General features: G+C 34.9%; 1 protein-coding gene across 1 annotated transcript; it reads right to left on the bottom strand.

The window, feature by feature from the left end:
• Window positions 1-6,725: 6,725 nt before the first annotated feature.
• On the bottom strand, window positions 6,726-7,265 carry LOC145822180 (uncharacterized). The gene has a single exon (XM_082918779.1). The coding sequence runs from the start codon at window positions 7,263-7,265 to the stop codon at window positions 6,726-6,728; it is 540 nt and encodes a 179-aa protein (XP_082774905.1).
• Window positions 7,266-12,505: the final 5,240 nt, after the last annotated feature.

Below are 12,505 nucleotides of genomic sequence, written 5' to 3'. Positions count from 1 at the left end.
GCAGACAGTTTACGAGGTCATGTCGGACCGATGTAGAAGACAGTTTACGGGGTCATGTCGGACCGTTGTAGAAGACAGTTTATGGGGTCATGTCGGACCGATGTAGAAGACAGTTTACGGGGTCATGTCGGACCGTTGTAGCAGAGGTTGTGGTGGTGCACCAAGGGGGCGACTTAGGGAGTGCGCCATGAGCGATTTATACATGATACTGTGTATAACCCCCCCTCAAACTCAAATAGGTGTGAAGATAGAAACCTATTTGAGGTTGAAACAAAGGGATTGATAAAGCTGACCGGTGTAGAAGACACTGTATGAGTGTGTATATAGGCTGCCCAAAAGATATACATGGATGTAGATATCGAGCCCTCAAAAGTCGTGCCCTCAAAAGGGGTGCCCGCACCCTCAAAAGGTGTGCCATCAAAAGGCGTGCCCGATTCATCAAAAGGCGTGCCATGAAAAGGCGTGCCATGAAAAGGCGTGCCAGGTTGTCGGCGTCAAGAGGCGCGCGATGCGCGTGGCTGCCTCTGTGTCATGGTCTTTATAAACCGAAGCGGAGGAGGCAGAAACTGAGACAGAAAAACTGAGAGAAACCTCTGAAAAATTCTTCGTTTTGCTGAGAAAGAGAGGTCGTTTTGCTGAGAGAGATAGTCTGTAACACTCTGTGGCGAGAGATATTCTGTAACACTCTGTTGCCCAGAAAATGGCCTCGTCTTCCCGTGGGCTGCTGACTCTCTTTCCCGACCTCAACGAGTCCACAGGAGAGAGAGCTGGTGCGGCGGCCAGTGAAACTCAACCAAGCGCTTCCAGTTTTGCTCCGTTGAACTTTCCGATGCGGTCTGTGGAGCAAAAAATGGCAGTGCAGTCGGATGTGGAGGCCAATCAGTATACTTTGAAGGCATGTGTGGAGTCCATGACGGCGGTTACAAACTTGTCGCACCGGCTGCAGAGTAGGACAAATGAGGTGCAGCAGTTAAACTCCCAGCTGGCTCTGCTCCAACGCATGTATAAGGATGCGCGAGCAGAGATAAGCGTGCTAAGGGCAGAAAACAAGGAGCTGAAGCGGAAGGCCACCGTGATGTTCCGATTTGGAGGGCCGCCATATGCTGCAGTGGAGGAGCAGGGAGTAGTGATCGTGCCCAGTGGAGTGGGAAACACGGAGGCAACACCGGCAAGGGCCGCCCAGGACGGAGGCAAGAAGAAAAGACCGGCGGCAGAGTAGAGAAAAATCCCGCCTGTGGGTGTGGTGGTTTGGTGTTTGTTTGGTTGTGTTTTTGTTTTTTTTTGTTGTTTTTTTTTTTTTTTTTTTTTATTATGGTGTAAAATGGTGATTAGGGCGAAGACCCGATAGAAATAAAATGAATGTATGGTGCAAATCCGAATGGTTTGAAGGGATAAAACTGAGCAGAAAAATTAGATGGAATGAATAGAAGATTTTTTTTTTTTTTTTTTTAAAAAAAAAAAAATAAAATAAAATAAAATAAATAAAAGTAAAGTGGGTAAAGTAAAGGTAGCATGAATCAGCATGCGTTTAAAAAAAAAATGAGTAGATATGAGTTTGTACAAAAATAATAATAAAATAAAAAAGTGGCGAAGGTTGGCGTGCGCACACACAGTGCAAGATGGACAGTGCAAGATGGGTTTTATTTATATAAATATATATATACTAGAGAGTGTGGGTTTTATTTATATAAATATATATATACTAGACAGTGGGGAACAGGGGGTGGTGGTGTGAATTTTTTAGTGTTGAAGTTGTGGCTCTTTCTAGTTATGAAGAGAAAGAAGAGCAATTTAATCAGAAGTTATATAAATATATATATACTAGAGAGTGGGGGAGAGATGGAAAAGTAGGGGTGTGTCAATGTAATAAAATATATATATATATATAGAGATATGTTAAAATAAGAGAAAGTGGAGGGGGGTGATGATTAAAAAAAAATGTTGGCATCAGAAATCTCGTGGGTGTGTGTGAGTTCTGTGTGCGTGTGTCTATGGAGAGAGAGAAGGCACTGCTCAAGCACATGTTCTTCATATTGTCTGTAAAAGCTGCGAAAAAAGCTCATGTAATGAGTCCCACTTTCCTGGGAAGGCACCCTCCTTCTCCGTCCCTTTTTCGTTGTTGATTTTTCTGGAAGTTGGATTTGATCATTTCCCTCTCTTGTTTCGGTGTGTGGGTGTCCCGCGGATGATCAGCACCATAGTAATGATGAGAGAGAGGGTAGATGGATTTGAGATAAGAAATCGCAGGTGAGGGCTTCAAAGATTGGTGCCCCGTAATGGCCTGCATCCTTCTCAGTCAGAGTAGAGAGAGAGACAAAGAGTTCTCTTTCCTTCCTTTGTTCTCTCTACCAATCTTCGAACATGTGACCTGAGGCATTTGAAGTACATCCAAAGCCACATTGGCTCCTCCGGCTGTGGTCGCCGTGTGAGGACCATCCCATAAACCCATCTGGGTGTCGAGACCGAGAAACTCAGGGGTTCGAGTGGTGTGAAGCGAGAGAGGCGGTGGTGATTTTTGTTGATGAGTTGGAAGGAAACTGAAGGTATGTGTAAACAAATTCCAGCGGGCAGCGAAGGCAAGGTTGCCGGCCGGCTGCCCGCCGGTGAGAAAACAAAATATGGGCCTAAATCTTATGGCTTTGATACCATGTAAAAATATATGTATTATTGATTGATTTGTTGTTACAAGATTGTTGTGTATATTGATATTTTTATCTGTATATTACAAGTCCTATATATAGAGAGGTTTTGGGAGTAGTAGGTGTAGAGTGGGTGGTGGTAGTAGGTATAGTGGAGGTGGTAGGTGGAGTGGGTGAGGAGTAGTGGAGGTGTGTAGTGGTAGTGGTAGGTTTTAGTGGTGTAGGAGGTGTACATTAACACGATTCATGGGTTTACCGCTCTACTTCGATCATTTTATTTGTTAGATTTTAGATTTTTGTCTATAAAAAAATTAGATTAATTAGATAATATAAGTTAGTTAATTTAATTATATTTGTTTTCAAGAAAATAAATAATGTGTTTTTTAAATTATTTGATATTTATATTTTTTGAAGATAAATGTAATAAAGTTATATTGTTACATGATTGGATCAAAAAATTTTTTTTTTTTTTTGTTACTTTTCATTTTAATTATCTACATATTAAAACTTGAAATATCAATAGATCAAATAATCAAAATAATACTTGTAATGAGCTTACGAATCCAACTAAACCAGTCTAGTTTAGAGACGAGCTCAACCATAAGTAGAAAGTAATATTATGTGGACAACTCATTTTAACTGTTATTTATTTATCAAACCCAAACTATTTTAAAATAAAATCTCTAAGTTCAAGTAATTTTAAATTTATTTATCAAACTTCGTTATTTTCTTAAGTCAGCCTTATGAAAGTTGACTTTAAAAAACAACTTGAATTTGAAAAAATATATTTTAAAATTATTTAAAATAATAATAATAATAATAGTTGCAAATTTGTTCACATTGTATGAATTTATTTTCTCTCAATAACACTGCTATTTAGATGAGAATTATTATTCAATAACAAAAATTAGACCCAATTTTCAATACTCTCTCATAAATTTTCTAATCATTAAACAATCATATCACTTATTTGTCATTGGTTTAGAAAATAAATTTTGAAAGTTAACTTATATATCATTTTCTTATTTTGATACACTCACAGTATGTGATGGATAAAATGATTTTGGAAATATTATGACGAATAATTTAAAATGACAAATTATATGGAGATGATGCTGGGACCCAACCAAGATCTCCAATCTAATAACTATGATTCTTACCATTTGAACAGTACATAATATGTATATTTTAAAATTAAAGTCAAAATTTATATATTTCAGATTTAACGGTCTGTACGCAATCACCACTAAGTATATACATGTGTATATGTATAAAAAATATAATGGGTATAGAGTCATCAACACGACAGTTGTACTTTGCAGAGGTGGGGTTGGAAAGAAAAGGATAGAAAGAGAGAGATGAAATAAAAAAGAAGCATGTGTTGTTTGGTGTGTTTTGGCTGCCTTATTTTCCTGCAACACCAATCCATAGCACAAAGCAAACCTTCCTCACCCAGGCTGGTTTCAAACCACGGTCCAAATTGATGACCTGAAAAAAATATGAACTACCCAACCCAACACACCCTTTTTCTCTCTCTCTCTCTCTCTCTCTCTCTCTCTCTCTGTGCAATTAAAAATTAGAATAATGTGTGTTTTTTTTTAGTTATCAAGAAGACATGAATAAAGAGACGTGTTCTCTGCAAGAACAGGTTCGATTGGATAAAAAAAGAATCCACAACAGAGAGATCTTGTTGTTGGTTGAGTTATTATTGTTTTGTTTTCAACTTTGCTTCCATTGTCACTGTTGCATCATCTTATCTTCTCTCCCCCACATATCCCATTAATATTATTTATATACTAACTTGTATATATGCATTTTATATTCTATGTATCTATATATATATATAGATATATATATATATATAATTCTATTTTCTCACCCTTAAAAGATTTTCACAAGATAAAAAATACAAATATGAAATAAAATTTGTCTTATTCTGTAAAAATTTTCTGTATTCTTAGCACTGCGGTGCCCTCCCTCATTGGGAACGGCAGGCACACCAAGGATTCTCTAAAGTGTTTTTTTTTTAGGTTTTTTAAAGTTGTGTATTGTGTGGTTAAGATTTAATGCTAAAAAATTGATGTGACTTATCATTAAATCTCAACTACACAATATACTACTTTAAGAAACTTTAAAAAAAAAAATTCTAGAGGATTCTTGCTCTGGCAGACAAGACTTAAAGAGAGAAGAAAAAGAAACACTATTATATTGAAATCAGAGAAATGGTCCCACCTCTCTCTCTCTCTATCTCTGTTGAGTAGTTAGTGTACATGATTTTTATCACTAGGGTTGTAAATGGGATGAGCTTTATATTTACTTTTATTTGCCCAAATTGCACAAATCAAACACCGAGCCTAAAAAGCAATGTGCCAATTGTTTGGGGGGTTCGTTCGACCTTTTTTCGTGATGTCGTTTTCACTAGCCGTGCAGATTGAAAATTGAGAAATTTGAGTGTGAATTCAAAGTTTATGGCTCGAGCAATGACTCTTTTGCTATACAACAATGATTTAGATCACTAAAAAAATCAGCAATGTTAGGTATCATGAAAAGTCTTTCATGAAAATGATCATGAAAGATTTGTGACCTTTGGATTACACTTAGAATAAAACACCACACACTAATCAAGATAATCTAAGAGTTACAAATCTTTCATGATTATTTTCATGAAAAAATTTTCATGATCCCTAACATTTCTCCTAAAAAATACATCACTAATAGCACTAATATATTGGGAATGACAAAAAAAATAATAAAAATAAATAAAAACAAGGCATAAAAAGTGAGCGGGACCCACTGTCACATCATTAATGCTCCCTTTAGTGATCTCTTTTTAGTGCTCTCAAGCATTTTTCTTTGCTATAACTGCCTAACTGCTTAGCTTACTTTTGTTGCCCTTGCTTGCTCGCTTTGTGTGTACGTCGCCTCATGTAATGCGTAAATTTAAAATTAATAAAATATAAAGTTACAAAATAATTGTAGCCTATCAATATATTATTGTAACTAATTTTTGTGAGTTTATAGTATTATTATTAATAAAAATTACTATTTATAGGGCTATGATTTTGTGTTTTTTTTTTTTTTGGCGGTTAACCCATGCATCAAGATTTTAATTATATTTATTTTGATGTATTGCTATTGAGTGATATTTTGAGAAGTTGGTAAAAAATTAATTTTTTGATTTTTTTTTGTGATTTTTTGGCTCTTTTGTGCTAAAAAAGCTAGCTTTTTTTGTTACTTTTTTTACTAAAAAAATTAAAAAAGTCAAAAAACTGACTTTTTACTATGTGTCCAAAACACCGAGAGTGTTGAACGATTTGAATAGAAAATAAAGTGACCTCATGATAAATTTTTTAAAATCATCAATCATGAAAAGAGCTTTATGGTCATTGAATTATGGAAAATGCTATATATCTTAAACAAATCATATATGTGTAGATCCTACATTTATATGAGAGGTTTGGTAAAAAAATTTGATAATTTATTTAGGTCCCTAGTATAACTCTTGAATTATAGGGGCATCAACGGTGAATTAGATTTTGAATATAAAGCAACAAGTCTGACTGCCATCAGGGCAGCCCTGAGACTTGGGGGGCCCAAGGCGTCCTTCGGAAATGGGGCCTTTTTTACATTGAAAAAAAAAAGAAGTTAATATATAAAACGATAAGTTACAACAACTTTTTTATTTGTTTGTAGCCACAAAAAAATTTATTTGCACATATAATCATTAAAATTATAAACAAAAATTTACTTTCATTTATTAAAATAGGAAGCAATCATTACAAATACTAAAAAAAAATAAAAATCTGATTTTGTTACTTTATAGTTTAGCAATAACCAATTTACAATTGAACCAACTATCACATAAACATTACGCTTCTCACATTTTTAGTTGCAAAATCACTAATGAAGCTTGCATAATCGAATTTATCCATCATATCCTTTTTCAATGGATAACAAAGCTAACCCATTTAATCTTTCTTGTGACATAGTTGATTGAATGTAAGATTTCATTGACTTCAACTTTGAAAAACTTCTTTCTCCAGAGGCCACTATAACAGGTATAGTTAACAAAATTCTATACACAATTCATGCATTTGGGAAACAACCATCCATTGTTTTCAAATAATTTAATACTTCAATCGGCATTTTGATTCCTTCCGGTAAAATTTCTTTCAAGACATTGAACTCTAAAAATAGATCTCTCCTATCAATATCAGAAAGTTCATCATGTTTCAGAAAATCTTCAAGATTAATACAATAAGTCTTCAAACATTCCTTGTTGGTAGAACTCAACTTTTTCAAATCAAACAAAAATTCAAAATTTTCCTCATATACTTGAAATTGTTCAAACCTACTCTTAAGTGAAGAAAGAGCTTGATCAATTATATACATAAAGTAATTAACTCTAAAAGATTCTTCAGCAATTTGTGTCACCTCTTCACTAGCATTCTCATCAAATTGCTTCTTTCTATGAATGACACGCTTTTCACGAAATACTGGATCAATTTCCATTAGAGTAGCAACTTCTGTAGCCTCAATCATGGCATCCAAAAATCCAGTTTCTCCATACTTTTCAAAAAAGGTAATGAGTCCTTTTAACTGAATTATAACAACATCAAGATGCATGTCTTCCCTTTGAAATATTTTGCTAACTGAGTTAACTGCAAACAATAAATTGTGCTAAATAATCATGCCAAGCAAAAATTCAAAGTTCTCAATTTCATATGTTTCTAAAGACTCAGCTTCACTCTTTGTATTGTAGGGATCACCAAGATTTGCCAAATGATTTAAAGCATCTCTTATTTGTAGAGCTTGATATCTTATTGCTTTAACACTTTCAACACGACTTTCTCACCTTGTTTGTGACAATGGCTTTAATGTGAGACCTTCCACATGATCTTTGAAAACTTTCCACCCCTTTGTAGAAGATGAAAACAATAAATATATACGTTGTAATACTCCAAAAAAAGAGATAGCTTTGGGACAAGAGTTAGCCATATCACAAAGTGCAAGGTTAAGACCATGACAGCCACATGGTATGTAGAATGCTCTAGGATTTATTTCAAGTAGCCTTTTCTGTACACCTTTGTGTTTCCCTTTCATGTTAGAGCCATTATCATATCCTTGCCCTCTTATATCACCAATATCAAGTTGGAATGTGCACAATACCTCTTTAAGTATATTAAAAAGACTTAATCCCAATGTGTCATCCACCTTTAAAAATTCTAAAAAAAACTCTTCTACCTTTACTTGATTAGTTGAAACATCCACACATCTTATTACAAGAGACATTTGTTCTTCATGACTAACATCTGGAGTACAATCAAGAATAACTGAAAAATATTTCGCTTCTTTGATTCTTTCACAATTGTACTTTTGATCTCACCTGCTAACATCTGTATCAATTCATTTTGGATTTTGTGACCAAGATAATGGTAATGAATTTCATTCCTTTCAATGAGATGAAGGTGGTCTTGCATTACCGAATCAAATTGAGCAATCATTTCAATTAAACTTAAAAAGTTTTCATTTCTTTCTTGATAAATCTTCTCATTGTCTTCACGAAACGCTAAATTATTTTTAGCAAGAGTTCTCACAACAACAATTATCCTTAGTAACACATTTTTCCAATGTTCTCTTTCTATTGATTTGTTCTTGAACACCTTTATCAATTGTTTCATTCTTTTGTAATATTTTTTCCAATTCAATCCATTTGCTCATACAAATAATGTGCTCATTACTAGTTTCATGACTTCTAAGCCTGTGACCTAGATTCTTCCAATCTTTAAATCCATTAGTAGCCAATTGAGTCTTGTTCCCATCTTCCTTAAACAACTTACAACAAAAGCAAAATACTTTGTTTGAAGCATCTGAATATACTAGTCATTTCCTATCTTGTTTTTCTCCATTTGATAAATTTCGAATGTAATATGTAAAGGAGAAATGTCTATCCTTGTCATCTCTAGGAAAATTGACAACATTACTTTTTATAGGTGTAGACGCGCCCCGAGGACTCTCGAGGCGCGGAATTCGTTTGCTCTCTAGCTACAAGTTCAGACTCATGTCACGATTCTGAACCTAATCTCACAATATGCGATGCGAGACCGATAAATCATCAAAGAGTCCAAATCCGGCAAATCGTTTTGGAAAACTGATTTTTAGAAAGAAGTGCCAAACATGGACTGCTTTGTCAGATACAGAGTCGTCACCTAAATATTTTATTTTGGAAAAATTTAGGAAATCCTGACTCGTGCCTAAGGCCACGTGTCCGTCATCACCAAAGTTGCATCGGCTCGGGAACTTGGGTACGAGAGGGGAAGGTCATGCAATGAGCACCCCCGCTCGCTCGATCAAAGATCGACCTGTACTAAGCATGATATTTTATTTTTGAGAACACATGTGTTCTTATTCCGATTATTAACCTAGACACTACAAGAATTCATACATTTGCCGACCACTTTTGCCGACCAAAAAAATTTTGGTCGCAAAAAAAATGACATTTGGCAACCAAATATTAATTAGTCACGAATGATCATTATTTTTGGCGACCAAATATTATTGGTCACAGAAGGTTATATTTTGGCGACCAAAAAATATGTTGGTCGTAAAAAGTGGTATACTTTTGCCGACCAACAACAAATTTGGTCGCGGAAGGTCACATATTTTTTGGCGACCAAAAATTTGGTCGCGAAAAACTTATTTTCAGCGATAAAAAAAAATTAGTCGCCAAATTAGTACTTTTGCTGACTAATATTTTAATCGTCGTTGATTGAGATTTGGCGACTAAAAAAATTTGTCAACGAAAGAACCTGTTTTTGCGACTAATTTGAGAGTTTGGTCACCAAAAGTTTGGGGGGAAATTTGAAACGTGGGGCGGGAATTGAAATTTTTTATCTTTAGCAATCTGTTAGCTCACACATTTTCATTTTCTCCTCTCTCATCTCTCTTTGAAATAGGTGCGACACAAGCCAACAAACAACACCGAACCACTCTCTCTCTCTCTCGTCTTTGCGTTCGATTCGAACCCTAGGCACATTGAATAAACATTCGGAGTCTCTCATGGATCTTCAATCAATGGCGTCTTGATCTGGTAATCAATATCTTGCTCTTTATTTCGTTCTTGATTTTTCACATGTTTGGTTGCTGAGAAATAATCATTCGGAGTCTCTCTCGGATCTTCAATCAATGGCGTCTTTATTTCTTTCTATATCATGTTTGATTTGTCACGATTTGAGATAATCTGAGTGTGCACTTATGAGTTTTTATCATTGCTTTGAATCGGAGGGATGCTAGGGAAATTTGAAATCGATCTCTCATTCCCCAAATTCACTCACGACTTTAAAGGAGAGAACTTGTGGGTTTTGTGTTTGAGTTTATCATATATATAATAATGGTTTTTAGGATATAGAACTTGATTGAATTTTACAGTTTGTGCATTCAATTTATAGAGATATCTAGATAGATTTTATACTGTTCCATTAGTGACATTGTTTGGTCATTTTTAGGTCTGTGGATAATTTTTTGGTCAGAATTTAATAGGATTTACAGACTACAGGTCTTCATACTTTTTATGTTTTGGGAAATTTAATAAATTTTAGAAGTAGGTTGTTTGACAGTTCAGAAAGGTGTTGTTAGATTCTTTGGTTGTCATTATTTTGTAAGTAGCTGCTACCAAGATCTTAGGGAAGCATCTATCCATGGTGTTAAAGGAGAGTTGGAAAATCAGCCTGATGGGAGAACAGAGTATAAAATAACTGTAACAGAGCAAGTTAAATAATCAAAACTTTGGTTGAAGTTATTAGACAAGTTCTTTAATTGGAAAGCCAACATCAATGGCAGTATTCCGTGCCCACCAAAGGAGTATGGCAGTTGTGGTTGCCTGTCATTGACCTTAAAACGAAATTTTAAGATGAATTGGGTTGCAAAACTGGTAAAAAATTACGAAGAAATGGTTATTGGCTGTAAGGTTTATGTTACTGGTAGTTCACGAGAAATTGGGTTTAACTCTAGGCTCTTCGAATATGCAAATAGAGAGAACTGCAATGACAATTTCTTGTACTGTCCAACTTCTGAAGATATAAAAGTTGATGGGATTGCAGATTTTAGAAAGCGTTGGATCCGGGGTGAACCTGTTATTGTCAAGGAGGTTTGTGATGGCTTGTTAATGTCAAGCTGGGATCCCATGGTTATATGGAAAAGAATTTGAGAGACAACAAAAGAGAAAATGAAGGATGATAGCAGAAATGTGAAGGCTACAGATTTCTTAGACTGGTTTGAGGTAGCCTTCATCAAACTCCCAATTATGGAATGGATAAAACTGACCCCTGATTGTTTATATTTTGTATATTGTTTTATCTATTGTATCTGGATCTCATTTATTGTGTTTTATTTTTTTATTTTTTTATTTTTTCATATTATTGGGTTGGGTTGATAATTTGCTATTATGCTATGCTAAATGCTCTGATATCTGCCTATTGTGCTTGATGTGTTAGTAGGTAAATATTGAGCTTGGTCAGTTTATCATGGGATACTCAAAGGGTCGAACCCGTGAAAATGGTTGGCCATAAATGTTAAAGTTGAAGGACTGGCCTTCCCCAACTGCTCCTAAAGATTTTTTGTTGTATCAGAGACCCAATTTCATTAGTAAACTACCATTGCTTGAGTACATCCATTCCAAGTGGGGTCTATTAAATGTTGCTGCCAAATTGCCTCATTATTCCCTGCAGAATGATGTAGGCCCTAAGATTTTTATTTCTTATGGGATGAATGGAGAACTTGGTAGAGGTGATTCAGTGAACAATCTTCGTTTTCAGTATGCGTGACATGGTGAGTTCCATGTTCTCCTTTCTTAGTGACCAATGCCCATCGTCCTTTAAGAAATATCTTCCCTTTGCATCTCATATGATACAATGGGTGGTAGTTTTGCAATTTCTTCCATTACCTATGCTTTTCTTCCTTTTGGTTGTATGCCATTATTCTTAAACATTTATAAGTGAATTAAGGAGTGAAAATGCTGATAAAAAGAATTAAAGGAGTAAAAGTGTAACTTATGCTTGAAATTATATTTGTTTTGCTCCTGATTTAGGTGGATTCATAATTTTTGATAACACTATTTTAGGGTTAAATCTTGAATATATTATTTTTTTAAGTTAAAATCTTGAGTAGTCTATTTATAGTTTCATATGTAAGTTTTGAAAAGTAGAATTTTTGCCATCTTGAATTAGTTGGTTTTCAGGTGGGGATGATACATTCTTGGACCAATTTTTGGACTTTGTAAAGCTTTTACTGTAGTTTGATGTGTAGGTTCACTTTTTGTACATGGACACCTCCTCGGTGCTCCTTTTTTATTATAATAATACATACATTCTTACTTAAAAAAAGTAGTTGCATATCAAACTTATACGTTACAATCTAAGGAGCCGAATTATGTACCAGGTGAACACATCTCCATTTTGCATATTGAATGATTCATGGAGCTGCTTGCCTTCGAGTGTTATCACAATTGAACTTGTGTAGTAGTGCTAATGCAACCACCTGAATTTGTGCCATCTTTAACAAAATACCCCTGAATGTAACGTTTGGTTACTTTACCCTCTGGTGGTCTCTTGATTTAATGTGAATTTGTGAAGTGGTGGAATAATTTGAAGAACGATCTCCTGAACTATAGTCAGGTATACCTTCTGGTGCATACATGTGAAGTAAAGTTAAAAAATTGGCAGCGGAGGATTATGCTTGTAATGTGCCCAAGCTTTGTAATGTGCCCAAGTTAAAAAATTTGAAATTTTCAGAAAAATAATTTCAGGGCAAATAACTCACCATTTTTTTTTATCACTTTATTTAATTGTTTGGTTTTGCATTTATATATA

The sequence above is a fragment of the Camellia sinensis genome, chromosome 3, assembly GCF_055761805.1.
Source record: "Camellia sinensis isolate YWXY chromosome 3, ASM5576180v1, whole genome shotgun sequence".
Lineage (NCBI taxonomy): Eukaryota > Viridiplantae > Streptophyta > Magnoliopsida > Ericales > Theaceae > Camellia > Camellia sinensis.
Note: the sequence above shows the minus strand (reverse complement) of the source record. Positions and strands in the feature narration are given on the sequence as shown.

Excerpts from the sequence above, each read along its gene's own strand:
- LOC145822180 (XM_082918779.1), bottom strand. The coding sequence starts at position 7,265 with ATGCATCTTGATGTTGTTATAATTCAGTTAAAAGGACTCATTACCTTT.